The sequence below is a fragment of the Hyaena hyaena genome, unplaced genomic scaffold (genome assembly GCF_003009895.1).
Source record: "Hyaena hyaena isolate Hyena2069 unplaced genomic scaffold, ASM300989v1 scaffold_547, whole genome shotgun sequence".
Classification (NCBI taxonomy): domain Eukaryota; kingdom Metazoa; phylum Chordata; class Mammalia; order Carnivora; family Hyaenidae; genus Hyaena; species Hyaena hyaena.
This window is the reverse complement of record NW_024081177.1, coordinates 391,816-418,930: the sequence shown is the minus strand read 5'-3', so window position 1 is coordinate 418,930 and position 27,115 is coordinate 391,816. Positions and strand designations below refer to the sequence as shown.

At 36.8% G+C, this 27,115-nt stretch overlaps 1 protein-coding gene across 1 annotated transcript in view; it reads left to right on the top strand.

Moving 5' to 3' along the window:
* Positions 1-27,115, top strand: part of CUNH12orf4 (chromosome unknown C12orf4 homolog) — a 47,372-nt gene that overhangs the window by 8,210 nt on the left and 12,047 nt on the right. The window contains exons 4-10 of the mRNA XM_039255764.1: positions 7,714-7,895; positions 11,995-12,094; positions 12,197-12,318; positions 17,790-17,896; positions 18,461-18,658; positions 19,498-19,626; positions 24,783-24,857. Of these exons, the coding sequence (XP_039111695.1) occupies positions 7,714-7,895; positions 11,995-12,094; positions 12,197-12,318; positions 17,790-17,896; positions 18,461-18,658; positions 19,498-19,626; positions 24,783-24,857 (913 nt within the window). The remainder of the gene's footprint in view (positions 1-7,713; positions 7,896-11,994; positions 12,095-12,196; positions 12,319-17,789; positions 17,897-18,460; positions 18,659-19,497; positions 19,627-24,782; positions 24,858-27,115) is intronic.

Sequence of the window (27,115 nt, the reverse complement as noted above, 5' to 3'; positions counted from 1 at the left end):
TCTACAGAACTTCAGGAAAGCTTCCCAAAGGAAAAAAAAAACGGAGTTGATACCTGAAAGAATAGTTAGAAATATGTGGGTAAATGTATATAGTGGGAGAGTGGAGAAAGAATGTCCTAGGTAGAGGGTAAAACATATATAAAGTCCTGGAGGTGAAAGAGCCCATGGCACATTAGAAACACTGAAAGAGGGGCACCTGGGTGGCTCAGTCACTTGAGCGCCCAACTTCAGCTCAGGTCATGATCTTGTGGTTCATGGGTCCAAACCCCGTGTCAGGCTCTGTGCTTACAGCTCAGAGCCTGGAGCCTGCTTCAGATTCAGCTCAGAGCCTGGAGTCTGCTTCAGATTCTGTCTCCTCTCTGCTCCTACCCCACTCGTTCTCTCTCTCTCTCTCTCTCTTTCTGCCTCTGTCTTTCTCTCTCTCAAAATAAACATTAAAAAAATTGGAGGTGGGGGCACCTGGGTGGCTCCATCAGTTAAGCATCTGACGTCAGCTCAGGTCATGATCTTGTGGTTCAAGAGATCAAGCCTCACATGGGCTCTATGCTGACAGGTCAGAGCCTGGAGCCTGCTTTGAATACTGTGTCTCCCTCTCTCTCTGACCCTCCCCTGCTGGTGCTCTTTCTCTCAAAAATAAACGTTAAAAAATTTGTTTTTAAAAGGAAAACTGAAAGAGTTCAGAATAGCTGGGAAAGAGTCTTACAAACAATCTTGAGTTTTGTTTTGTTTTGTTTTTTAATAACTTATTGTCAGGTTAGCTAATATACCGTGTATACAGTATAGTCTTGGCTTCAGGACTAGATTCCATGATTCATCACTTATATACAACATCCAGTGCTTATCCCAACAAGTGCCCTCCTCAATGCCGATCACCCATTTTCCCCATCCTCCAACTCCCCACCCCCATCAACCCTCAGTTTGTTCTTTGCTCTCTGTATTTAAAAGTCTCTTCTGGTTTGCCTCCCTCTCTGTTTGTAACTTGTTTTTCCTTCATTTCTTCTGTGTTCTTCTGTTAGGTTTCTCAAATTCCACATATGAGTGAAAACATATGATATCTTTTTCTGACTTATTTCACTTAGCATAATACCCTCCAGTTCCATCCACACTGTTGCAAATGGCAAGATTTCATTCTTTTTCATTGCCAAGTAGTATTCCATTGTATTATACCCCATCTTCTTTATCCATTCATCAGTTGATGGACATTTGGGCTTTTTCTGTAATTTGGCTATTGTTGATAGTGCTCTATAAACATTGGGGTACATGTGCCCCTATGAATCAGCACTCCTGTATCCTTTGGATAAATTCTTAGTAGTGCCATTGCTAGGTTGTAGGGTAATTCTATTTTTAATTTTTTGAGGAACCTCCATACTGTTTTCCACAGTGGCTGCACCAGTTCTCTTTCCCACAAACAGTGCAAGAGGGTTCCCCATTTCTCCATATCCTCGCCAACATCTGTTGTCTTGAGTTGTTAATTTTAGCCACTCTGACCAGTGTGAGGTGGTATCTCAATGTGGTTTTGATGTGTATTTTCCTGATGATGAGTGATGTTGAGCATCTTTTCATGTGTCTGTTAGCCATCTGGATGTCTTCTTTGGAAAAGTGTCTGTTCATGTCTTCTGCCCATTTCTTCACTGAGTTATTTGTTATTTAGCTGTTGAGTTTGGCAAGTTCTTTATAGACTTTTTGATACTAAGCCTTTATTTGGTATGTCATTTGCAAATATTTTCTCACATTCCATTTGTTGCCTGTTGGTTTTGTTGATTTTTTTCCTTCACTGTGCAGCTTTTTATCTTGATGAGGTCCCAACAGTTAATTTTTGCTTTTATTTCCCTTGCCTTTGGAGATGTGTCAAGTGAGAAGTTGCTGCAGCTGAGGTCAAAAAGGTTGTTGCCTGTTTTTCTCTTCTAGGATTTTGTTTCCTCTTTCACATTTGGGTCTTTCATCCATTTTGAATTTCTTTTGTGTAGGGTGTTAGAAAGTCGTCCAGTTTCATTTCTTCTGTATGTTGCTGTCCAGTTCTCCTAGCATTGTTTGCTAAAGAGACTGTCATTTTTCCAGTGGCTACTCTTTCCTGCTTTGTCAAAGATTAGTTGGCCATACATTTGTGGGTACATTGCTGGGTTCTCTATTTCATTGGTCTGTGTGTCTGCCTTTGTGCCAATACCAGACTGTCTTGATGATTACATCTTTGTAATATAGCTTTAAGTCTGGGATTGTGATGCCTCCAGCTTTGGTTTTCTTTTTCGACATTGCTTTGGCTATTTGGGGTCTTTTGTGGATCCATACAGATTTTAGGATTGTTTGTTTTAGTTCTGTGAAGAATGCTGGTCTTTTGATTGGGATTGCATTGAATGTGTAGATTCCTTTGGGTAGTATAGACATTTTAACAATATTTGTTCTTCCAATCAATCTATGAGCATGGAATGTTTTTCCATTTCTTTGTGTCTTATTCAATCTCTTTCATAAGCTTTTTTTTTTTTAATGTTTATTTATTTTTGAGACAGAGTGAGACAGAGCTTGAGCGGGGTAGAGGCAAAGAGAGAAGGAGACACTGAATCCAAAGCAGGCTCCAGGCTCTGAGCTGTCAGCACACAGCTTGATGCGGGGCTTGAACTCACGGACTGCGAGATCATGACCTGAGCTGAAGTCAGAGACCCAACCAACTAAGCCACCAGGCACCCCTTTTGTAAGCTTTTTATAGTTTTCAGTGTACAGATCTTTTACCTCATTGGTTAGGTTTATTCCTAGGTATTTTATATGTGCTTGGTGCAGTTGTAAATGGGATCAATTCCTTGATATCTCTTTCTGTTGCTTTATTATTGATGTATAGAAATGCAACCAATTTCTGAATATCCTGCTATTTTGCTGAATTAATGTATTAATTCTAGCATTTTTTTGATGGTCTTTTGGGTTTTCCATGCAGTGTATCATTGCCATCTGTGAAAAGTGAAAGTTTGACTTCTTACTTGGCAGTTTGGGTGTGAGTCAAGATGGTGGAGAAGTAGAAGGGTTGGAATTTTCCTCATCCCTCAAACAGCAGTATTGAGGTTGGAACACTTGGAATACCAATAATCCAGGCTATAGAGTAACAGACAAATATCCACAGGTGGAAGGAGCTTGATGGGACAGAGGTGTGTGTTTGTGAATTGGGAGAGATAAAATGGGCAGCTAGGCATGGAGGAGCGGGTGGATCCCCTTCAGTAGAGAAACAAAAGGAAGAGAAAGACAGGCTGTGGAAGCATGAGATTGTATTTGGACAAAAGAACTTCCCTGGACCAGAGACTAAGGAATGAAAAATACAGAGAGGGCCAGTTTCTACTTTGCAAATAACCTTAGGAGTGAAGATCAGAGTTTTCAGGGTTGTGCGACTTTCTCTGGACTGGAGCTGCTACCTGTGGGGGAGGGAGCCAACTCTGGGGCTCAGTAGTGGTCTCAGGGGAGCCCTGGGAGAGAACAGTCCTCTTCCTTGAGTTTTGTCTTTATCTGAAGGTAATGAGCAGCTTTGAAAAAGTTTAGCAAAGGAGTGAGATGATCATATCTCCACTTCAGGAACATCAGTTCAGTGCATTTGTGTAAAAAATTTATCCCACAAGGGGAAAAATTGGAATAAGTTAGAAGACTGTTGTAGTTAGGGAAGAAATGATAAAAGCTTAGTCTAGAATAATGGTAGTGGAGATAGAAGATAACAAATGACTTTTCATTCATATATTTATTTGTTTATTTGGCAAATACTGTTTGTGGATCTGTGCTAAGCATTGGAGATATATCAAAAGAACAAATCTGGTCCTTATTACCTTCACTAATGGTAGTGAAGAAGACAGTTAATAAACAAGTACATAAATTATAATTGAAAAGATGTTACAAAGGAAATAAATGGGGTGCCATCGTAGGGGAAGGGGGAGGAATGGAATGGAAGGACCTAATTTGTATGGGGTTAGAGATCTCTTCTCTAAGGAGGTAACATTTAAGCTGAGACTTAAAAGATAAAAAATCCCTTGGCCCAAATTTCTGGCTCGGACAACTGGGGGAATAGTGGAAGAGTGGCTCCCTTCACTTGAGAAGCAAGTTTTGGTGTAAAAGTGTTGGCTTCAGTTTTACATCTATTACATGTGAAGTGCCTACAAGACATCCATGTGCAGGTATCTCATAAGCATTTAGCTATAACACCTGGCACTCAGGAAAGATGACTGGATTGGAGATATAGGTATTGGAGTCACTTGTACATAGATGAATGTTGAAGTCATAGAATGAATGAAACTGTTCAAGGTGACTATATAGAATGAAAAGAGTAATGCCTGCACAGAATCATGATGAAACCCTGTATTATAATTGTGTGTTGATTTACCTCTATTTCTTACTTATATGGATAGCCACTCAGAAATGCTTAGTTTATTCTCTATTATAGCTCTGGTACCTCGTCCAGTCTCTGAAAACAACATGGGTTTGTTATGGTTTAGATAGATAGGGTAGATGAATGGCAAAAAAAAAAGGGTGAATATACAAGTAAATGAACATACTAACACTTGAGGGATGAACAAAGGAAGAAGAACCTGTAAAGGAAAGGGAAGAACTGGCCCAGGAAGTGGAAGGAAGACAGAAGATTATGGTTTCATGAGAGTTGAGAGAAAAGATGTGTCATGAAGGAGGAAATGGTCAGTAGTGTCAGATTCTGCCCAAAAAAACATAGTAAGAAAAAGACTCAAAAATATCCATTATGTTTATCAAGTAATCTTATCTGTGGCAAGATCAGTTTCAATGGATTGGTGGGGACCAAAACTAGATTTCAGTGATTTTAAAAATGTGTGGAAATAAATTGAGTGTAGATAACTCAAGAAGCTTGGTTGCATAGAGGGGCGCCTGGGTGGCTTAGTCGGTTAAGCGTCCGACTTTTGCTTAGGTCAGGATCTCGCGGTTCATGGGTTCGAGCCCCGTGTCGGGCTCTGTGCTGACTGCCAGCTCAGAGCCTGGAGCCTGTTTCAGTCTGTGACTCCCTCTCTCTCTGACCCTCCCCTGCTCATGCTGTCTCTCTCTCTCTTTCTCTCTCTCCTAGAAATAAATAAAACATTTAAAAAAAAGAAGAAGAAGCTTGGTTGCATAGAGAAGAGAGATGAGGCATTTGCAAAATGAGAACACAGGGTCAGAGGTTTCTTTACAGTGGTGGACAGGAAGACTAGAAGGGACAGAATTCAGAACTGAAGTAGAGAGTTAATGTTAACTGGAAAGAGGGATCCTTCTTCTGTTATGGCAGAAAGGAGGAAGGAAAGGGTGGATATAGATTCTGAAAACTGTACTACTTTAGTAGCAGGAAGTTGAAGACATGCTCTTCTAACTGCTTCTGCTTTTTCTGGTAAATAATATGGAGAGACCACTTGTTTAGATGAGGTGGGAAACTGATGACATAGTTGGATGTTTGTGGAGAGAAATGACCAGAGAAAGACAGCATTGCAACATTGAAGGGAAATGTTAGACTGACACCAGTCTGCCGCCATAAACTTTACAGTTTTGTAGTTTTTCTGCTGCAGCATTCTATATATGTGGATAGCCCAACTCTGGACATAGAGAAGAGGAATAAGATTAGAGTTGTTAGGTGGGCAAGAAAACGAACATGAGTCAAGGGAATTGAGGATTTTGGCTAGACAATGGCAAAGGACTGAGTAAAGACAAGGAGTTCAGGGAAAGTAAGAAGGTAGGGCACTGACCTGGGCTATCCACATGGATGTTCAGGTGACCCAGATTGATGATAGGAGGTGGAAACGAGAAGAGGTCTGTGAACTCAGGGCCAAAGTTTTCTGTGGGGAGGTGGAAATGGAGAAATAATGGCCTCAACATTAGTTTTTCTCTCTGTAGGCCTTTCCTCAATGCCCCATTCCCCTCAGCCATCACAGTTCTCTTTCTGGTATGGTCTCTCCTGAAGGAATGGCATGAGTGAGGTTAAGGGAAAACTCTGTTTAGTGCTTCTCCTGTACGTAGTTTCTATCTATTCATAAGGCTTGCTCTAGGCCAAGTTTTAAATTGATGTTGCCAGTTATTGTAGTTAACCAATCTGGTTAGTGGGGTAACTGGATGCCTAGTATTATTTATGGGCAAACTGGTCCCTACGATCTCTCACTGGCTCCTTTCTACAAAATTTTAGCCTAAACTTGAAGTGAATTTTGAATGGAGCTTAAGTCATGTGGCCTGGTTATAATTCCTATAGCAGTTATCAGAATGTGCTTTCAAGTTTTCAGAGGCCTTAGAGCAGATGAAATACATGGTCTAGTCACCTAATCAGCTAGTCACCTTAAACTCTTCCCTCCTGATCTGGCAATTGATTGAAGTATAAGTGAAAGAAGACAAGGGAGAAAAGTTTACGTATTGATTGACTGGATTCAAGATTTGTCCACTCGTTTCATTTTAGGTAAATTATTACTTGGAGTTATGTCATTGATTAATTTTTAATATTTTCATTGGTAAGAAAAGGGAAGAATTCAGATTGTTCTTTTTTTACAGGTATCTGTCTACAAAGATCAATAAAGGAAAAAATATTGAATTCTTTGTGTTATTTCCAACTTTGCCTTTAAATTGGACGATCTTTGACAAGGGACTGATCAGCCAGTTTTCTCACCTATAAAGTACTCTTATCTGTCTGATGTGTTGACATATCTAGAGGTCCTTGGGACAGGCATCTGTACCCCTCTGGATGTGTGTGTGTATTTCCCTGGATGTATCTATGCGTATGCTGAGGGTATCCCCGTTTTGTCTCTCCATGTTTCTGTTTTTCTTGCTTATCAGTGTTTACTTGATCCCTTATCATTTTGTTTTCCTAATCTTAAAAGCATGCTTACATTTAAAAAAAATTTTTTTTAACATTCATTTATTTTCAAGAGACAGAGACAGAACATAAGTAGAGGAGGGGCAGAAAGAGAGGGAAACACAGAATCTCAAGCAGGCTTCAGGCTCTGAGCTGTTAGCACAGAGCCCAACGTGGGGCTCAAACCCAAGAACCGGGAGATAATGAGCTGAACTGAAGTTGGATGCTTAACTGACTGAGCCATCCAGGTGCCCCTGAATATGCTTACATTTTAGGAAGAATATTAGAATACTAGAAAAGGTCAAAATAAGGAAATCACATATGTTTGTCTTGATATAAAATCCTATGCATGAATTGGGTTTTCAGGGTCATTTCATCACTAAACAGGTGACTACATATGTAACCTCATTTTCCAAATGTATATCCTATAAAACCTTTTTTAGCAATGTATTTTTTATAATGAGAAGCTTTTTTCTGATTATGGTAATACATTATAGTATAAATAGAGATTATCAGAAATCCCACTCTCACGAAATTGCCACCATTAGTATTTTATGCATCATCCCTTCGTGTATGTATGTGTGTGATTTTACAGAAAGGAGATCATAGCATCCTTAATTTTTTTTCCATTGTGGATACTTCCCATTCCTTCTTCCACCTTAGCACCCCCTCCTCATCCCTGCCTCCAGGTAACTCCTATTACAACTTAGTTTGTATCTTCCCATATATTTTTTTACTAAAATAATCATATATAACCTATATATACACCTATATAAATAGAAGGTCTTTGTATCTTCTTCTGATGCGCAAAAATGGAATCTTGATATATGTACTTGTCTGTAGTGTATTAAATAAAAATACCATATCATGACTTATGTACATATGATTTACTGTATCATGAATATCTGTGTATCATCTTGTAGACCACATTAGAGCATGCAAGGCCTGAAGAGCCCAGCTGGGATGAAGATTTTGCAGATGTATACCATGACCTAATCCATTCTCCGGCCTCTGAAACTCTTCTAAATTTGGAACATAATTACTTTGTTAGTATCTCAGAACTGATTGGTGAAAGAGATGTGGAGCTGAAAAAGTTACGAGAGAGGTATTTTAGATTTCTTGTGTTATCATAATTAAATATTACATTGTCAGGTACGATGGCTACAGAACAATTTTTCATTCAATTATAATATTGAAAAATTCTCTAATATTAGAAATTGATTTTCTTATGTGTTTCAATCTGTAATTTCAACTAGGAAGTCCTCATAGATTTATAAAACTTATCAAGTGATTTACCTGAATAAATTTTGCTAGCTTTATATTTTATTTCTGATAAGAGGAATAGCTTACCTCTTGTTGAAAGCACCTCGTGTCGCAGGCTTTGTTCTAGGCCCAGTGCAAAGTGCTTTAGATGATGTCTTAATCCATTCAGACCTCTATAGCAAAATACCATAGACTAGGTGGCTTACACAGAGGTTCTGGAGGCTATGTAGTTCACGATCAAAGTGCCAGCAGATTTGGTGTCTGGCAGACCCATCTGCTTATAGACAGTGCCTTGATGTGTGCACTCCTGGTGCATCTCTTCTAGAGAGAGAGCTCTAGACACTAATCCTGTCGTGAAGTCTCCAACCTCATGGCTTCATCTAAACCTATTTAGGTCAAGGTCCCACCTCCAAATATCACATTGGGGGCTAGGGTTTCAACATATGAATTTGGAGGATACAAACATGCAGTCCATAACAGATGCCCTATATCATTTGATTCTCACCACAACCCCACTATTATTACCACCTTTGATGGTAATATAAGGTGAAGAAATTGAGGCTTAAATAAGTTATTTGTCTAGGGACAAACTTGAATTTGAAACCAGGGAGTCTGACTCCAAAGCTCTTAACCACTGTATCATGCTCTCTCCCTGTTGAGAACCTATTTAAAACCCTACCATTACTATGTTCATGGTCTCTCTCAGTTCATTTTTGTAAGTTAATTTACATGAGGTAAAATATAACACTAGGTTTACTCCAAGAAATTTTAATTTTATTTTAATTCATTGCAAATAGTATGCAAACAGTGCTTTTGTGATTCATTTTTTTTTCTTCAGAGTAAGTAAAAAATTGCTAGTATTATTTATTTTAAAATATAACTTTCCAGGGATGCCTAGGTGGCTCAGTCACTTAATCCTCCGACTTCAGCTCAGGTCATGATCTCCCTGTTCCTGAGTTTGAGCCCCGCGTTGGGCTCTGTGCTGACAGCTCAGAGCTTGTAGCCTGCTTTGGTTCTGTGTCTCCCTCTCTCTCTACCCCCCCACCCCCTTACACTGTGTCTCTCAAAAATAAATAAAAGTTAAAAAAAATTTTAACATAACTTTCCAGATTGCTTCCTAGCAATTCTATAAAATGTAACAATCAAAACATGCTTCTTCTAGATAATCCATTTTGATTCAGCAGAATCTAATAAAATCTATTACCTTAAAAATATCTACTTAAGACTTTAAGTATACATGGCATTAAAATAATTTTTCAGTGTTGCTTATGTGAAATTCCCTTGATTGTGAAAGTATATTAGGACTAAATCACATGTATTTTTTGTGACTGATTTGGTAATGTGTCCCAAATTAGTAACTTTAAAATGATGTACTGGTTTGCTCCTGGCTCTCATTTGCTTTGCATTAGAAAATGTTGGGACTAGCAAGATGAGAATAAGCTGTTATTTTGATGATTGTCATAGTTAAGAAAATGTAAAACACACAAATCATAAGCAACTGGATTTAATAATTCTTCCTGAGAAATATTCTTCTGTGTACCAGATCAGCATTTTTACTGTATTGCATAGATTTGTACATTTTCATAACAATTCTACACCTCTCAACCTTTTTTTTCCTATCTAATAAAATATTAGAACTGTCCCTGTCGAAAAGAACTTGATGTTTTGACATCTGTTACTCTGTATGTAATTAACTGTTTTGAGGCAGTATTCCTATCTAGAGGGGTTACCTGCAGTATAGGTAATTGCCGTCAGGTAGATAGTTGAAGCTGTTTCCCAGAGGAGATGAAAATTTGATGGGTTTTTTTTCTAGTCCTTTATGATGTAGCCAGTAAAACTGTGAATATATTTTTAGAATTAAGAACAAAATATAGATTTGACTTCTATAAATATATGAAAGTATAATTACCTAATACTAATTGAATACTTTCTGTTGAACTTCATTTATTTGATTTTTTTTTTCCTACCAAGCCTTCAAAGAATATAACCTCACTCTGAATCTGCTCTTGGTTCTCAGGTTTTCTGGGACTATCCTTATTCTGCCTATTGAGGTATATTAAAAAATTCCCAGCTTGGGTCTCTATTGTCCATATCAATAGCTATGACTAGCACTTTCATTCAGCTGGAAAGCTATTCTGAATTGTGACCCAATTTTGCTACCTGCTCACTATACCTCACAGAAAATCCCATATCTGGCCACCAGCCTTCTATATTTTTTCTTTTTTTTCTAAATCAGAAGAAGATTCCTATTCTACATGATTCTTCACCTTTTGGGAAGCTGAATTAACCTACTAATTATCTGCCTTTACTGGTACTTCATACATTTTTTTCTTTTCTTTCATATTTTTTTCTATTGTGTAATAGTTTTTTAGTAGCCGTTTGTTCGGGTTAATGTTATTTTTTGAAATGTCCTTTGGACAAATTTCTTGATGGAGTTTATTTTTTTTCTTTCTAAACACAAACAATATTTGAATATACTTATTTTGACAATAGCTTTGTAATTTATTCTCCATATATCCAAACTGTTAGCTGGAAAGGTAAAAATAAGCTGTGTTCCTCCTGAGGTAGGTAAATAGTGTAAAGGTAAACAGTATAACTTAAGGCAAGTTGGAATTCACTAGTATCTGATAGTTCATGAGCATAAGTGACACATTTCTTCATTTTAATGCCACTTTACGTCTTTAAAAGACAGTTTCTCACCATAATATCAAGACTGTTATAATCATTTATTTCTAAATGTCTTCAAGATAATGTTCAGGTTGTTAGAATTGTCACACCTGACGTACTGAGCCCGTATCTAGTTAGCTATAACTATAAATATAATGAAATTCCCTTTGATGTTAATCATAAAAAATGTATATTGTATCGTTAACTATATCATTAACTACTTGCATTTCTGACACATTTAGGATGAAATAAATGTTCAGGAAATTTGTTGAATTATTTATTAGTCTTTTTTTCTCACTGTTAATTTGCAGTTGTTAGCAAACCAGATTTAAAATAAAATAAATTAAATAAAATAAAAATATTTAAAGATATTCATTTATTGATATTTAAAGATACTGAATCTTTAAAACTTAAAAATAGCAATGATACTTTTTATCCACTAGAGGGAACATGGGTAATGTAAAATATTAATCTATTTATCTCCAAGTTTGTATTTATAAATGTTTAGCAATTATTTATGTTTTAAAGAAAATCTTACAAGCACATGGCCCCCAGTAACTAAAAAAAGTTAATGGGGTCACCTGCATTTGAATTAAGCAGGGACTAAATAGTATTGCATAATTAATTCTAGAAGGTATATATAAAAATGTATAAATATATAACATATAAATGAGTTTTATTTATCATATACATATAAGTGTCTTAATCAGTTATTATAAATAAGTATAAATTCTCTTTTAAGAGCAGTTAAATTAATTAGAATTATAGTAAAATCCTTTAAATTAACATCTTTTGTCTTTCCACATTTGTTTGCAATATATTTTAGAACAAACTTTAAAAAAAAATTTGTTTTTTTACAGATAGTTTATTGTCAAGTTGGTTTCCATATAACACCTAGTGCTCATCCCCACAAGTGCCCTCCTCCATGCCCATCTCCCCCCTACACCCATCACTCCTCAGTTTAAATATTTTTTAATGTTTTGTTTATTTTTGAGAGAGAGAGAGAGACAGCATGAGCAGGAGAGGGTCAGAGAGAGACACACACACAGAATCTGAAGCAGGCTTCTGGCTCTGAGCTGTCAGCACAGAGCCTGATGCAGGGCTCCAACTCACAAACCACAAGATCATAACCTGAGCTGAGCTCCAGCACTTAACTGACTGAGCCATCCAGGCACCCCAAAATAAAAATTGTATTTTTGCTTTGTAGGGATTGTTCAATGAATCTGGAGTAGCCTTAAAGATTTCATGACTATATCTTCTTATTTATGTTTTAGACAAGGTATTGAAATGGAAAAAGTGATGCAGGAATTGGGGAAATCACTGACAGATCAAGATGTAAATTCACTGGCTGCTCAGCATTTTGAATCCCAGCAAGTAAGTGAAGTACAATGATTTTTAGACACATGGTTGCATTTTATTTTGCTTATTTATTTTTGTAAAAAAAAAAATTGAACACTTGGTGTACTCTCTTTTTAGGACTTAGAAAATAAGTGGTCAAATGAATTAAAACAATCAACTGCCATCCAAAAGCAAGAATATCAGGAATGGGTGATAAAACTTCATCAAGATCTAAAAAACCCCAACAACAGCTCCCTCAGGTATTAATCGTGTATGGTTCTTATTAGATGAAAGTTCATTGTAAGTAAGAGTTTATATTTATTGTAAAATTAAACATTTTTAATTGTAGACATTTAAAAAAATTTTTTTAATGTTTACTATTTTTGAGGGAGAGACAGACAGAGCATGAGCAGGGGAGGGGCAGAGAGAGGGAGACACAGAATCCAAAGCAGGCTCCAAGCTGTCAGCACAGAGCCAACATGGGACTCAAACCCACAAACCATGAGATCAGGACCTGAGCCAAAGGCAGATGTTCAACCAATTGAACCACCCAGGTCCCACTTTAATTGTAGATATTTTTAAGTTACCAATGACAGCTCAAGATAATTTTATGCTTCTAACACCTTTGGTGTAATTTAGATTTATGTGGATTGTTTGGGTAGGGGGAGGTTAATTGGTTGGCCCAAAATAATGATTGCCCCCCTAAAATTTGGCTATAAGTCTCTTAGGCATGTATATCTAAATACCCCAACTACTGTCTGTTTTTTTTTAATGTTTTATTTCTTTATCTTGAGAGAGAGAGCATGCACGTGCATGTGTGTGCAAGCAGGGGAGGGGCAGAGAGAGTAGAAGAGAGAGAGTATCCCAAGCAGGCTCTGCACCAGCAGCTCAGAGATCATGACCTGAACCAGAATCAAGAGTCAGATGCTTAACTGACTGAGCCACCCAGGCGCCCTATCTCTCTTGGTTTTTTTAAACTGGTTTCTGTTCAGTGCAGTAAGCGTTGGTTGGATGCATCTTTTTTTTTTTTAATGTTTTTTTAAAATTTTTTATTTCTGAGAGAGAGAGAGGCAGCGTGAGCAGGGGAGGGTCAGAGAGAGAGGGAATTACAGAATCTGAAACAGGCTCCAGGCTCTGAGCTGTCAGCACATAGCCCGACACGGGGCTCAAACCCACGAACCATGAGATCATGACCTGAGCCGAAGTCAGACGCTTAACTGACTCTTAAATGCCAAGCACTTTCTAAGCAGAAAAACAAAGAAGATGCCTACCCATGTGGAGCTTATATTCTAGAGAGACTGACCTGTAAATAAAGCAGTACTGTATAGAATGATACATGGAGTAATATAAGCATGTGCAAGGTATATAGTATAGAGGACTTCTGTAATTTGTAAGCTGTATGGTACCTGATGGCCTAAATACATTGTATTTCATATATTGCCCTAGAGCTCTGACAGTGCCTATGTTATTTCCTGGCTGTGTACTTGTGTGTTTGAGAATTTGTTCCTTTCAAATCTTAACTTATATTCAACTGGAAATATACTTATTCCCAGCATTTGCCTGGTATTTGCTATAAACATTTAGAAGTAGCATTTTATTTGTATAATGTCAGTCTCCCCTACTATTCTTGCTTTGAAGACAAAACCCATGTCTGTTTTTTCTTTTGTTGTGTTCCCCAATCCCTGCCAAGTGTCTAGCTCTTACCACTGGCACATAAGATGTACTCAATAAATATTGATGGGATGGGTGGACAAACAGGAAGGTGGATGGATTGTCATTAAATTCTTTACCTGATACTGTATCACCTCTTATCCACATACTATAATATTTCATCTGCCTTATTTTCCCTAAGACAACACCTTAGAAATACTTAAACAATTTTTATGATTAGAAGTGGGATAGCATCCTTGGCACTAACATATTTTACATATTTGACTATAGTCCTCATTTTGAATAAAAATAATAATGAGCACAATACAATGGGAGAGGTGGGTGGAAAGATGGGTTGGGAACATCTGTTTACTGTAATGTACAATGGTGTTTCTCAAACTACTGGTTTCAATCTGTTAGGATCATTCTAGATTCTTTACTTTCTAATCATACTTTTAAAAATAACAATAAAATGGGATAGAAGAGAATAGAGTAGAATAGGTGGAAGATATGAGAGCACATCCTGCATGAAGCTTCCTATAAATAAATGTATGTATTAAGCCAAAATGTAAAATATATGCTGTATGTCGTGGTCAGAAATGTGGAGATCCCTGATTTCAGGAACCTGAGAAAGTCCCTTGTTATAAACATTATCTCTCATTTTGCGGCTATGGTTTCAGAAATTTAATTTATGGAATCAGTTCTATATTGCACCTATTGACTTCTAGCTGCTGGTGCTTTTAAAAGCTAAATATTCCTAAGAAAAAATGTTTTTAATGTGACTTGGATAGTTTTGCTTTTCTTTCCAGTAGGAGTTTCCTTGGGCAGCAGAAACCTGTTTTCAACACAACTCCATATAGATTTTCTATAAGAAATTGATTAAAGTGGTATTTTTTTTAGCCACTTTTTGCTTTTTAAAAAAAGTCATCTCTATTGGGGTGCCCAGTCAGTTAAGCATCTGACTCTTAATGTAGGCTCAGGTCATGATTTCATAGTTGTGAGATCAAGCCCCACATTGGGCTCCACACTGGGCATGGAGCCTGCTTAAGATTCTCTCTCTCTCTCTCTCTCTCTCTCTCTCTGCCCCTTCCCTGCGCATACTTTCTCTCTCTCTCTTTAGAAAAAAAAAGGTCTATTGAAGGGCAAATTATATAAATTAAAATTTTTGTCTTTTGAATTTACATTTTGATGAGTTTTGACAAACTTAACTGGTCATGAAATCATCACTGCAACCAAGATAAGCATTTCACTTTCATAACTTTATAGCTCATTCCTTTCTCTTTCCCTGCTCTTGTCAACCTGCTCTGATTTCTGTCCGTGCAGTTTTGATTCTTTTCAGAATGTCTTATACATAAAATCAAACTGTTACATAGCAGTTTTGGGTCTTGCTTCTTTTACTTATAATGCTTTTGTGACTTATTCATGTTGCTTTATTTATGAGTAGTTTTCATTCATCAGTTGTATTTTAGAAATTTTATAGTTAAAATGTATATGTGTAAGTCATAATGTATTTTTAAATTTTTTAATGTTTATTTATTTTTGATAGAGAGACAGAGCACAAGCAGGGGAGGGGCAGAGAGAGAGGGAGCCACAGAATCTGAAACAGACTCCAGGCCCTGCGCTGTGAGCACAGAGCCCGACATGGGGCTCAAACTCACAAACTGTGAAATCCTGACCTGAGACGGAGTCAGACGCTTAAGCAACTGACCCACCCAGGCGGCCCCAAGTCGTAATGTATTATTTCAGACACACTACGTATGAAAATATAAATATAACTGAATATGTCTACTATAAAATAATGAATAAATATGTTTATATATATAATGGCATATAGTTTTGTTTTTCTTATAATATCTTCATTTGGTTTTGGCATCTGGGTAACGATGGCATAAAATGAATTGCTGGTCTGCTGATGAGCCTGCCAAAGGAGTTAATATCTGTGATCATCAATCTGATATCATGTTTTTATTTCTAACACTTTAATTTCCTTTCTCTCTCTGCTTAAATTCTTTCTGCATCCTTGTGTGTTGTTTTCCAGTAGATATTACAGTGTATTGATCATTGTTATGCGAAAGTCTTTTTTTTTCTTTTTTTAAATTAATTTCTATATTTTGAGAGAGTGACAGGGAACACACGAGCAAGCCCAGGGGAGGAGCAGAGAGGGAGGTAGAGCGTCCTAAGCAGGCTCCATGCTGTCAGTATAGAGTCCAGTGCAGGGCTTGATCTCACGAACTGTAAGATCATGACCTGAGCCGAAATCAAGAGTGGGATGCTTCACCAACTGAGCCCAGGTGCCCCAAAAGTCTTTTTCTTTTAGGCTCAGTACGAGGGTCGTCTCTCAGTCTGTTTGTTGATTGTTTTATCTCTTGACAATGGATTATTTACTTCTTTTGCTGGCTTTTTGTGTGTGTCTCTCTCTCTTTTAAAAGATAAATGCTGGGTATTATGTGTATTAGTAAAGAAGAGACTAAGGTAGATAATATTTATGTCCCGAAACGAACAGGCCATTAATGTGAAGGTCCTTCCAACCTAGTCAGCAGTTGAGCTGAGTTTGGTTTTTTTCCTTCAATGATACCACAGGCTTCATTCTACAATAGTAAGCTGCTGCCACTTTGTATTTGTAGGGGAGCTTTGGGTTCTAGAGGGTTTTCCCCTGCCATTCTGCTCCATCCTCAGCTTTCAACAGTCTTTGCAGGCCTGTGCCACAGCATGAGGTCTCTTCCTATGCTGTTGCTCTTACCCCTCACGAGTAGACTATTGTTGTTCGTGATGTGCTGCTAGGCTCATATTGGGGGTGGGAAGTAGGTCTCCATTGTCTTTGTCCAGCTTCAGTCTTGGGCAGGCTGTGTGTATCTAGGGCTTGGGTGTGGGGCATACTCAGCATTTCTCCCTGTGCCACCAAGGAGGCTCTCTTATCTCCTCCACGGCCTCCAGTGTTTTCTCGGAAACACTTGGTGGAGGCTGATGAAAGAGAAGTTTGCAAGTACATGAAAGCTCCCCTTGTGCCTGAGGCTCATAGCTATTCTAAATTTACATGCTAGCTCACACGTAGCCTTTAAGAATTCATTAAAATTTTAGCCATTTCTTCTTATCTCCTTACATTGCAGCAACTCATTTTCAACACGTTGTGCCAAAAATCAAAACTGTGTCTTCTGTCTGTCTTTGGAGGGGTGTGTTGCACTTTAGAATTGATTGGTATCCATATTACAAGTTATGATTTTATAGATTATCCAGCTGTTTCTTGTTAGAGTGGGTGAAACGTCTCTTTTGGCTTTTTACATCCTAAGGTGAAGATGTTTTGTCAATATCAGTTTTTTAGGTTTAAATTTGCCATATATACTAATGAAGTCAATCAGTGAGACTACTGAGACTGTTTGGAACAACCCTAAAAATGTAGTCCAGGATGACTATTATAGACTTATATCATCTTCCACATACCATGAAATTTGAATTTACAGTTGTGCAGTTATTGAGTGCCTCCATGGAAACCTTTCCAGCAAACACAAGAAGGGAGTAGAGCAAAGAGAGAAGTTCTTCAATGGGAGGAAAATGTTGGCAGGGGGAAAAAGCAGGAAATGGTTTTAAAAAAATAGAGAATGTGAATACATCAAAACGAACTTTCTATTTTTTTATTATTCCTTTTATTTGACTTTTTAATTTTTAATTTTTTTTCTGTCACTTCACCTTCTTTTAGTTTTGCCTAGAGCCAACCCTGATGTAGGATATATTATATATATTTTGTAAATATGCCATTTTAAAGTAGTAAGTTAATCACTTCATTTAATCATTTTCTTAGACCACTAAGGAATAGTCAATGGCAATACATGAGCTGATATTGAAATGACTGGAAAGAATAATATGCATTACTTGCTGTAAGGAAATGAAAGAACAGGTAGGAATTTTAAAACCTGTTGGTGTTCATGATTCTTACTTGTTACCATGGATTAAGGATAAGTTTAGGAATAGGTTAAGTTGTACTTTCAGCTTTCCCTTTGCCTCATTTCATTACAAAGCTTTCTTTCCTTCAAGAAAAGTTCTTGACAAAGAGACAAAAAAAGCACTCTAATTTTGTTAATTGCAGTGAGGAAATTAAAGTTCAACCAAGTCAGTTCAGAGAATCCGTAGAAGCAAATGGAAGGATTTATGAGGAGCAGAGAAAATTGGAAGAAAGTTTTACCATTCACTTAGGTAAGTGGACTCATCTTTTGTAGGTGTAATTTATTGTAACTTGTAAAGCTTTTTCTTATGCTATAAGAGAAAACTCCCCAGCATATGAGAAGACTGTACTCATGTTATTTTTAATTACAAATGATGTCCTACTCCTAAAGTTTGTTGGCTATATACTTTCTGTTTTAGCTAATATATTACCTTTTATAAATAGAAATCTGAGGAGCGCCTGGGTGGCTCAGTCGGTTAAGTGTCCGACTCTTGATTTTGGCTCAGGTCACAGTCTCACAGTTCATGAGATCAAGCTCCACATCAGGCTCCACGCTGACAGCACAGAGCCTGCTTGGATTCTCTCTCTCCCTCTCTCTGCCCCTCCTCCCCAAAATAAATAAATAAACTTGAAAAAATATTTAAAAAAACAAAGGTGAAATTTAAATAGTTATTAAGATGGGAAATTTTAAGGCCTATTTCTAATTATTTGTAGCACAGACTTATCTGAATTCCTGCCATAGAGATTTGCATCCTGTTATACTGGATTTTTGCAGCTGTCTAAGTTTCTTTCTGGGACTGTTGCCCACCCCCTAGGAGCCCAGTTGAAGACCATGCATAATTTGAGATTGCTGAGAGCAGATATGCTGGACTTCTGTAAGCACAAAAGAAATCACCGAAGTGGCGTGAAACTCCATCGACTCCAGACTGCACTGTCACTTTATTCCACCTCTCTCTGTGGCCTGGTTTTACTCGTAGACAATCGAATCAATTCATATAGTGGTATTAAGAGAGGTAAGTTAACATTGCATTTTGATTTCATTAAGTTTCTCCTTTGAATATCATTCTTACAAAGAAAGGGATTATGGAAAAACAAAAATTGTAGTTAACCCTAGTATTCTAGTAGCCAAGCAACACACATCCACAGCCGTGGCTATTTTAGATTTCTTTCATACTTCAGCATGGGTAAAGTGCTTCAGGATATTTACATGTTCTTAAAATTCTGTTATCTCATAAGTAATGCTTTTATAGGGTTCTTGCTTCAAGGCATAACAAAAAGAATAATCAATATATACATAGTATTCAGGGTAGAAGCAGATCCTGGCTCAGTGAATTTTGGTTCATCCCTTTGTCTTCTCTTCTTTGTTTTTTTTAAGATAGCTTATTTCTGAAATGTGCTAGGTAAAAATCAGTGTTCCTTCTGTACAACTCACTTTTTATGATTATCTAAAAAAATTTTAAATATATAAAGTATATTCAACCATATAACTTTTTAAAGAAGTTTGAATAGAGTTTACTTCCCACGATACATATGAGAACTTTCTTGTATTTTTTAGCACTTTTGGGGACTTGATTATGATTGAAGTATCTATTACTTAAAGAACGTTTGAAATTATGTAAAAATTTCCTTGTTTATTAATTGTTTACTCTTTTGAGCGATTGAGGGATTAAGTTTCTGATTCAACCAAAATTGCTGTACCCTAACCTAAAACATAATTATTGAAAGGAAAAGTATAAGAAATCATTCTTGTGAATTTTATATTTTATTTCTGCTAGCTCTCATTGTCTATAAGTTAATACTAAATATTTGATAGCCCACCTTTAGAAGTTTGTAAATGTTTTGGGTCCCTTAGATTTTGCCACAGTTTGCCAAGAATGTACTGACTTCCATTTTCCCCGAATTGAAGAGCAACTGGAAGTTGTCCAGCAGGTGGTACTTTATGCTAGAACCCAACGAAGGAGTAAGTTGAAAGAATCACATGGTCAGTAAACTAAAATTTTTCAAAATTTCACTTTCAGTATATTCTGTCCCTAAGCACTCTAATAGCATATTGGCCATTATTAAAATATAGAAAGTTGTTTTGGTGGAAAAGTGGAGGAAAGAAATTAAGAACAAATATAGGATCATTAGAAGCTTGAATGATGTTCTAAATGTTCTTTTTTGCATGATTTTGTTTAATAGCCTTAGCAAAAACTTTTTGTTTTTATTTTTATTTTATTTTTACTTAAATAGTTTATTATCAACTTGGCTTCTATATAACACCCAGTGCTAATCCCCACAAGTGCCCTCCCTCATTCCCATCACCCCCTTTCTCTTCCCCCCCACCCCCATCAGCCTTCAGTTTGTTCTCAGCATTCAAGAGTCTCTCATGGTTTGCCTCCCTCCCTCTCTCCAACTATTTTCCCCCTTCTTCTCCCTCATAATTATACTTGAAATAAGCACTCAGTGTAAAGTTGGTGATCTTTTTTTTTTTAAGTTTATTTTTTGAAAGAGAGAACACATGGAGGAGAGAAGGGGCAGAGAGAGAAGGGAAAACCAAGCAGGCTGTGCACTGTCAGCACAGAGCCTAGCATAGGACTCAAACTCACAAACCTGAAATCATGACCTGATTGGAAGTCGGACTCAACTGACTGAGCCACATAGGCACCCCAGTGATCTTTTGATCCAAGTTCTCTATCTCTAAAATGGACATTAATTACTATGTTTTGAAGTCATAGAATTAATAGTAGCACAAAATATACACTTTTTATACATTTTGTCTTTGATTCCTCTTAGCTAGCAGGATGTCAATTATAAGAATTGTTTTTGATTGTTCTTTTAAAAAAATGACTATGTCCAGAACTATGTCCTGCTTTTTTAATATTTATCCACAATATAAACATCCTTTCTGGGGTGCCTGGGTGGCTCAGTTGTTTGGGCGTCTGACTTCGGCTCAGGTCATGATCTCACAGTTTGTGGGTTCGAGCCCCGCGTTGGGCTCTGTGCTGACTGCCAGCTCAGAGCCTGGAGCCTATTTCAGATTCTGTGTCTCCCTCTCTCTCTGACCCTCCCCTGCTCAATTCTGTCTCTCTCTCTCTCTCTCAGAAATAAATAAAATATTAAAAATTAAAAAACAGAACATCCTTTCTAACTCTTTGGGAAATTATTTTTAAAGCTATAGAAAATGTTCATGGCATCTTTCTGTATAAGATCTCTATTCATAAACTTCAGGAAAGATGGGGTAAAAAAAAATCTTAAATTACAGAGTGATTCTGTTTTTTAATTGAAAAATAGAAGTTTTAAAAGTGGTTTCTTTATAAGTTAATTTGGCATCATAAGTTCATTTAGTTAAGAACTAAATATAAGGGTAATATTCATAAAAATATGTGTAAGCTCTATTTTTTTATTTTTCAGACATTTCATATTATGTAATAGGCATAAAATAACAATACACATTCTTTTTTTTTTTTTTTACAAATAGTTTATTGTCAAATTAGTTTCCACATAACACTCAGTGCTCATCCCCACAAGTGCCCTCCTCCATGCCCATCCCCCTCCCCCCCCACATCCATCAGTCCTCAGTTTTTGTCAGCATTCAAGAGTCTCTCATGGTTTGCCTCTCTCCCTTTCCCCCACCATTTCCCCCCTTCTTCTCCCCCTTGTTCCTCCGTCAAGTTCCTCCTAATCCTCCTATATGTGCAAACATATGATATTTGTCCTTCTCTGCCTGACTTATTTTGCTCAGCATAACACCCTCAAGGTCCATCCATGTTGCTACACATGGCCAGATTTCATTCTTTCTCATCGCCATGTAGTATTCCATGGTATAGATAAACCACATCTTCTTGATCCATTCATCTGTTGATGGACACTTAGGCTCTTTCCATGTTTTAGCTAACAATACACATTCTTATACGACTGGAATGCATACTCATTTTAATTTATTTTTTTTATAATTGCCCATGTATTTTTTTTATAAAAACTCTTTTTTGAAACGGCAAGTTTTTAAAGTACGACTGGTCAAATTTTTAAATCTGCTTATGTACTTGAATGTCTTTTTTGTTGGTTTGTTTTGCAGCTGCAGTGTTTAAAAGAAACCAGTATAGTACTTTTGGTTCATATGTTTTATGTTTTGTAGTAAGCAAAGGTGTACTGTTTTATCTTTGCTTGCTGTCTTTGTTCCTCTTCCCATATACATTGTAGAATTTCTCCCTTTCTCCTGATGCTAGAGTGTAGCTTTCTAGACTTACTTTGATAAGCATTCACTATAGTTTCCATATTTATTCAATAGACCTTTTAAAAAAAATGTTTTATTTTTTAATCATTTCTTAAATTGGTAAAACAGTCTCAGGATGCACAATTCAAACTATAAAAAGAGCATACGGTGAAAATCTTTGTAATTGTCCATCATCTACTCATTTCCCACCCCAGAGGCGGCCAGTGCTGCCTTGTATCTTCCAGACATACATCTATGTATACAATAGTGCACGTATGTGTGTATTTTTTTCCCTTTTACACAAATGGCATCCTTCCCTGCACACTTTTCCATACTTCACTTTTTTTTTACTGAATATCTTGACCATCATATCATATCAGTGCTTAAAGAGAATCTTTATACCTTTTCACTGCTGCATAGTAGTAGCCCATTGCAAGGTATCCAGTTACTAATCATTTCCATGATAGACATTTAATCTGTCCCAGTGTTTTTGCTATTATAAATTATAATGCATGAATCACATTACACATGTATTGTGCATGTGTGAGCATATCTCGGGGAATAGACTCCTAAAGAGAAATTACTGTGTTAAAGGGGACATACATTTATAATATTGGTAGTGTTAGCAGGTTCCCTCCATAGCAGCACCACCAGCTTCTATTCCCACTCTAGGTAACTGTGGCTTTGTTGTGGCACTGTGTGTTACACGTGACAGAGCCAGGCCAAGTGTTAGGCAATCCTACAGAAATGCATCCTAACAAAGGACCTTCCAGAAAGTTCCAGTAGGTCCTCGTATTTTTCTACCATCTTCATACTCCATCTCATTCAAACTAGCAATGATGTGATCAGACACATTTTAATATTATTCTTAGTAGTGACTAAAAGCATGAAGATTGAGATCATGACAGGTGTGGGTGAAGGAGGAGGATTCTAAGTATATTTATGAGAGATACCAAGTGTGCAGCAAATGACAGGAAGTTTTCAAACCACATACGGTTAAGGCAATGTGTATAAATCATGGTATTATTTTGCCCTTGTTCAAGCAACTATTTTGTGGTTTAAGTGAGTCAGTGAAACAAGTAGGTTTATAAAAGACAACTTTCTTAAAGGAACCCACATGTTGTCATAGAAGAGTTCTGTGAAAACACTTTCTCTGTTTTTTCCTTTTCTGTGCATGCCCACGTATTTGTTTTACATGTTTACATCCTGGTACTCAAGTACCTGTTTATTCTAAGGTACTCCATAGTTTTGTTTGTATTAGAGTCTTTATATTTCTATAATCCATTAAAACAAGCCAAAAGCAATTTAGTTTTCTGTGCACATTTTATATACATTTTTTGAAGTGAAAAATAGTCATTTTCTTTGTATTGCAAGGTGTTAATGAACACATAGAGAGGAGAATAGACTATGAATTGTTCTCTCTTATTCACTTAGTAGGAATTGTCTCTTCATACCACATGTGAACAAAATTATTCTAGTCCTTATTTATCATTTCTTTTGTTTTCTGTGCTATAATCGGACATTCATTCAAGGCCTACTAATTGCATGGCTCTGTATGAGAAACAGACTGTTGCATTAAATTTGGAGTTTGACAACACAGAGCCTCCTCTCTCTGCCTCTCTCTACCTCTGTTTATAAAATAGATGCATTTGCAAGATACAGTTACATAAATCAATTATTCAAAGTAGTGACTAGGTAAAAATATGAAGTTACTTTCATTCAGAACATTTTTGAAAGCATAATTTCCCTTGGCATTTTCAATTTACCCTTTTGAGCTTCTGACTGGTTTCAAGTGATTTTCTGATGCTGGCAGCCATTCAAAATAGTTTTGTATTTAATTGAAATATACAGACACCTTTTTAAAGATAGCTGCTTTGAATGCTAATATTCATTTTGCATTTTTGAGTTGTGATAGAAGATACATCTGGATTTTAAAAAATTCTTTTTTAATATTTATTTATTTTTGAGAGAGAGAGACAGAGACAGAACTGAGCAGGGGAGGGGCAGAGAGAGAGACAGAGACACAGAATCTAAAGCAGCCTCTAGGCTCTGAGCTGTCAGCGCAGAGCCCAACGCACGGCTCGATCCACAAACTGCAAGAATCATGACCTGAGCCGAAGTTGGACACTTAACTGACTGAGCCACCCAGTCACCCTGATACATCTGAATTTAAAAGAAGCCTATTAAAAATAGATGTACGTGTGTAAAATAATTTGTGTCCAAGTATAATAATGTATGGTCAATTGCAATATATCTTATTTTACCAATATTTATCCTTCTAAATAATGTCATGCCTTCTAGAAAGATTAACTATTGAATACCTAAAAAAAAAAATATTCCATTTAAAACAACATCTCACATATCTGTTTGCAATAAATTGTACATGGTATGGATAAGAAGTAACAGATTGCAGAATGGGCTGTATATCAAGTGATTCCTGGTACTACTAGCCATTTGCTTGGAGTCCTGGACAAGTTATATCAACACCAGTGACTCAGAATCTAAAAATAAAGATGGCCACACTACAACTATCTAACAAAGTTGTTTTATGTGTAGTTAATTTAGTGCCCTGAGCCTCCCAGATGGAAAGTAGGGTGCTGGCAAGTCTAATGTGGTTAGGACCATAGGGTTTGGACTCTGAGTATGTGAGTTCAAGGCCAGGTTCTACCACTTAACTGTGAATCTTTGGTTAAGTTACTTATGTAAGCCCTATTCCTTCACATATACAATGAAGACAGTAATAGTGCCTACCTTGTAAGGTTGTGGTTTTAGGGTTTTTGTAAGAGTTAAATGAGACTATGCATGTAAACCATGTCAGAATACCTGGCACCTACCTATATTTAGTATATTTTTGCTGTTATTGTGATTGACTGGGGAGCAGTAGAAGTAATGTGTTCTCATATGTTGTTATGTTCTTTCACATTGCATTATCTTATGGATAGATTCTGGAAACCGAAATGGAGGAAGTGATGATAAGGCTAAAAATGCTGACAGAAACTATTTAAATATTTTACCTGGTAAGTGGTATTTTATTTGAAATTGCAATTTTTTAAGAATTACATGCATGAAAATCATAATTTGACTTTTTTTGTGATTTGAAATATAAGTTCTTGTAAAAAGTTTGTCAACGTATTACTTTGAAACATTGTATCTACATAATATGCTTTCACAGATGTTCTGCAATTTAAATCTTTATTCTCATACTAGTACTTTCTAGATCCAAAGAAGAAAAATTGTTCAAACAATTGCAAAAGTTTAGTCATATTTGCTATTTTAAATTTCTTCTGTTACACATTGTTTCTTAAATGAACCAAGAAGTCATTTTTCCTCTGAAATACAAACAATACAAGAGATGTAAACAGTTGAACTTGTCGACAACACATGGGTCATATAATTTAGAACCCTTCTTACTTCCACTTCCCCATAAATTTTCCTGTGTCCCATTTCTTTGATTTCCTTTATTATTTTTGGATAAATTGTTTATCAACTGGAAATTCAGGCTCTTGATCCTCTTCCAGATTGAATTTGTTCTGATAATCCTTGGTAATGCTTGTATGACAGGATATAACAAGGAAGGCATATCTTACGAGCATGAAATCTTATAAAAGCTTTTAATCTTTCCAAGTTTATGTTTTCTTCAATAAGTTGTTTCCTCACATTTTCTGCCCCAGTTTTTCTGCATGTAGGTCACATTCCATTTAATGTAAGCAAATAGCACACCCCTTTCTGGTATTCATCTTGTCGGTCTCAGTCAGTCAGCTTGTGGTCATCAGCTTCCGAATTTCCTCCCACCTTCAGATATCCTACCTTCGTGGGTAATGTTAGAGGCAGGATTGCATCACCACACGCTGTTTCCTCCACTTTGTGGAACAGGAAACTGTCCTCCTCTCTGTCTAAAAATACCTTCATTGAGACAGGATTTATTGTATTTCTCTTCACAGATCCATAATTTAAATCATCCATATTTTGTGGCTTTCTTAAAATGTGCCAATCTTATTATCTATTCCGGAGGTCCTGATGTGTGGGGTTTTTTTCAACTTACTCCTTTCTTGCTATATTTATTTCCTTCCTTGATCCTTTTTGGGAAAAGCCTGTAAGTTAGTATTGCATTATTACCACCAAATCAGGAGGCTATGTCATATTCCGCATTAGAAAGGAGTGTCAAACTATTCAGTTAGACATACTGACAGCATATGAATTTCCATTTAGTTAGGGGATGCCTGCACAGCCAGAAAGTTTACAGGAGATGAAGATCCAATTCACATGCTTTTAAGTTTTTAAGTTGCAAAGGAAAACATTTTTATTTATGTATTTTCACCAGTAGATTTGTTTGATCATTGCCTGAGTATTCACAGTGTATATCCTCTAATTCCCACAACAACTTTGTAAGCAAAGTTTTTTTTTTTTTTTGCATTTCTTACACCAAGTACAGAGGATCTATAAATTGAATTTATTTGCCTAAGATCAACTCAGCCAATAAGTGCTCAGCCAATCAGATCTTCTTAACACCTAACCTAATCATTTTTCTTGTGTATCATCTTATTTTGATCACCACTGCCAGCTCCATGACCCCCATTTCACTACTGGGTAAAATGAGGCCAAGAGACAAGTCATGTAAGGTCAAAGAAAGCAGTGCCAATTTGGGGATTAGGAGCACCTGACTTGTTCACTAAGTCATCTGCCTCACTGCTGGACCATAGCCCATATTTAATACTGCTACTTCCCTCATCTAAATTATCAGTAGGAGTTGAAGAGTAATGCACTTCACTGGGCCCAGAAGGATATCGTCTCATACAGTCTACCAGGTTTCGGATAAGCACTCTGCCTCTTGTATTGCCTTCCAAGGAAATTACAGCTATACTCTGCACCACACAATTTTCCTTTCTACCCCCTACCCCCCTTTTTTGGGGGGGTAGTTAAGTCCAAAGGGGGAAATAAAAGACCTTTGCATGGGATCTGTCACTGGCATCCAGAGGTATCACTTACCAACACTGGTAACTACAAATGAGTAAACACTGTGCTAAAGTATATCAGGTACTTTTAAGCATACACATGATAAGTAAAATCCTAAGGTAATGACATTGAAGCAGGTGGAAGCAGAATTTGTGACGGCATGGGTTGGTGATGGAAGCGTAGTACTAAAAGAGCAAAGCTTTCCTACAATTTTTATACCAGAATTTCATATCAGAATTTCCAAGGCATGTGTATTTGTAAAAACATATTCTCCATATACTTATATATTGTATATATTTATTTTGACAGAAACTGCAGAATG